This window comes from Etheostoma cragini, chromosome 1 (genome assembly GCF_013103735.1).
Source record: "Etheostoma cragini isolate CJK2018 chromosome 1, CSU_Ecrag_1.0, whole genome shotgun sequence".
In the NCBI taxonomy this organism is placed as follows: domain Eukaryota; kingdom Metazoa; phylum Chordata; class Actinopteri; order Perciformes; family Percidae; genus Etheostoma; species Etheostoma cragini.
In genome coordinates this window covers 21,210,463-21,213,498 of record NC_048407.1, presented here as the reverse complement: position 1 = coordinate 21,213,498, position 3,036 = coordinate 21,210,463, and the positions used below count along the sequence as shown (strand labels likewise).

At 39.9% G+C, this 3,036-nt stretch overlaps 1 protein-coding gene across 1 annotated transcript in view; it reads left to right on the top strand.

Moving 5' to 3' along the window:
- The first annotated feature begins 1,774 nt into the window (after window positions 1–1,774).
- The window catches only part of dusp22a (dual specificity phosphatase 22a), a 14,903-nt gene continuing 13,641 nt past the window's right edge, over window positions 1,775–3,036 (top strand). Inside the window, exon 1 of the mRNA XM_034871418.1 lies at window positions 1,775–2,160. Within this exon, the coding sequence (XP_034727309.1) occupies window positions 2,140–2,160 (21 nt within the window). The 5' untranslated portion in view covers window positions 1,775–2,139. The remainder of the gene's footprint in view (window positions 2,161–3,036) is intronic.

The window sequence follows — 3,036 nt, the reverse complement described above, 5'->3', positions numbered from 1 at the left end:
TTTTTTTTATTGTGTACATGTAAATGTGGAATTATGTACTTAAAGTGTGAAATAACTCTTAAATAGGTCTTATATTTTGAGATTCTTCAAAGTAACCACCCTTTGCTTTTTTTATAGTGCTGCAAACCCTTGCTGTTCTCTCAATGAGCTTCATGAGGTAGTCACCTGAAATGGTTTTCACTTTACAGGTGTGCCTTGTCAGGGTTAATTAGTGGAATTTCTTGCCGTATTAATGGAGTTGGGACAATCAGTTGCATTTTGCAGAAGTCAGGTTGATACACAGCCGACATCCCTATTGGACAACTGTTAGAATTAATAAATAATAATATTATGGCAAGAACCAATCAACTAAGTAAAGAGAAACAAGTGGCCATCATTACTTTAAAAAATGAAGGTCAGTCGGTCCGTAAAATTGCGAAAATTTTAAATGTGTCCCCAAGTGCAGTCACAAAAACCATCAAGCGGTACAACAAAACTGTATCACATGAAGACCGCCCCAAGAAAGGAAGACCAAGAGTCACCTCTGCTGCTGTGGATAAGTTCATCTGAGTCACCATCCTCAGAAATGGCAAGTTAACAGCAGCTCAGATTAGAGACCAGATGACTACCACACAGTTCTAGCAGCAGACACATCTCTAGAACAACTGTTAAGAGTAGACCTTGCAAATCAGGCCATCATGGTCAAATAGTATGGAGTAAGAACACTAAAGTTACGCATACATCTTTTTGATAGTGTTCTTACTCCATAAAATAGCAGCTAGGAAACCATTGCTAAGGAGAGGCAACAAGCATAAGAGATTAGTTTGGGCCAAGAAACACAAGGAATGGACATTAGACTAGTGAAAATCTGTGCTTTGGTCTAATAAGTCCAAATTTGAGATCTTAGGTTCCAACCGTTGTGTCTTTTTGCGACGCAGAAAAGTTGACCGGATGGATTCCACATACCTGGTTCCTGCTGTGAAGCATGGATGAGGAGGTGTGATAGTGTGGGGGTGCTCTGCTGGTGACACTGTTTTATTCCAAATTGAAAGCATACTGAACCAGCATGGCTGCCAAAGCATCCTGCAGCAACATGCCATCCCATCCGCTTTGCGTTTAGTTGGACCATCATTTATTTTTCAACAGGACAATGACCCCATACACACCCCCAAGCTGTGCAAGGGCTATTTGACCAAGATGGAAAGTGATGGAGCCCTGCTCCTCCACAGTCACCGGACCTGAACCCAATCAAGATGGTTTGGGGTGACATGTTTTCAGTTTTTTGAAACTGAAAACATGTCTTTTTTGTCAACACTTTTTTGTTAAGTACATAATTCCGTATGCATTCATTCATAGTTTAGGTGCCTTCAGTGATAATCTACAACATAAATAGTCATGAAAATAAAGAAAACTCATTGAATGAGGTGTGTGTGTGTTTATTTACACACCTATATATTGTCTTAAAAAGACTATAAAAGCACATTTCAAAGTAGGAAATAGCAGCCAGGGAAAGAACTGTACATTAGTAACCGCATAATGCTTTAACTGAAATGTTCTTTGTCACTAAATTGTCATTGTCAAGATCAATATTTCATGCACTCAATACCACAAGTATATGAGTTGGGGAGATTCTGAGAGGGATTTTGTTTTTGCCCATTTCATGAATCAACTACGCCATCTTCATAATGTCTTCATTTGGGTATTGCAAAATAGGTACGTCATATATAGGATTTAGGATTCCTTACAATGAATCTAAAACCCAGACTATGGTAACGGTATGAGCAATCCATGAGGGTGAAAGGTTTTGGGACAACTGCGGCAACGTGCTCTGATGTCACTTACCGGATGAACCCGCAGCCGCAGTTTTTTCACGTCAAAACAATCCGGAAGACGGTACAGCAGGACTGTTGTTTGAGCGAGCTGAGACGTGGTTAAGGCTGAATTAATAACTGTGTTTCAGATACGGCAGTTAAGGTTAATAATGTTGTTTAATAGAAAACAATAATAGCGGCTTAAGCGAATGTTTTCACTCTTGTATGAGTTTACAGTCAGTCAGTCAGTCTAGCCTCGCGTTTTGGATCCCAAGTCCATGTTGAAATATCGTAGCAGCAGATCTAAGTATTAAAGTGTTAGCTCATCGCTGACCGGTTCAGAGTCATCATGGGCAATGGAATGAATAAGGTAGGCTTTGATTTTCGTTTGAAGTTCAGGTGTTATGTGGCTGTTTATGGTTAAAAATTACACTACAGAGTGTATCTAGATGCGCATGCCTCTCATAATGTTATCATTCAGTCAGTTTAATCAATCTGTGTCATGACAAATAATGCCCTATGGTTCATCAGGGTTGATTTATGGCAACATTTAAAATCATGCATTGGTTGAATGCTTAGTTAGTTTTAATTTGCCTATTTGGTTTTATTGTTTTATACATTTGTGATGAATTCATTTGATTTGGTTATGATAGTTGCACATGTTTATACTCCACACAGCAGGGTGGTACAATGGGTTGGGACACTGGCCCTGAACCAAAAGGCTTGGTTTTACTCTTCTGCTTCCACCCTGCTTGTATGCCCAAAAGCAAGGCACTAAATTTGTGCCAGGGCTGACCCTGACTTCCACCCTAGTGCTTCACTTTGTGTTGAAAAGTGTTGGAGACATAAGGGCTCAGATGAAAAACAAAGTTGTATATGAAAAATAAGGGTTGGAATGCGGTAGTTGATTACGGCAGGTCAGGGAAATAATATCATAAATATATCAGCATAAAAAGGGCAATAGAAAATACGAAAGTAGGCCAACTTAGCACAAAAGGCACAACAACTAGTGATGGCCAAATGAAGCTTCATGAACATTTTTTTAAATATTTTCTGAGTCCACTAGATGGCACTCTGTTCATCAAAGGGTTGAAAGCACACTGAACTGCCATTCCGTAAGCCCTTCTCTTAAAACCAAAGAGTGCCTTCTAGTGGGGTCAACTATTACAACTGTCGGTACACGATCCGTCCTGCCTACACGATCCGTTCTGCGCATGCGCAAGATGTTCACGCATGCGCAGATGAT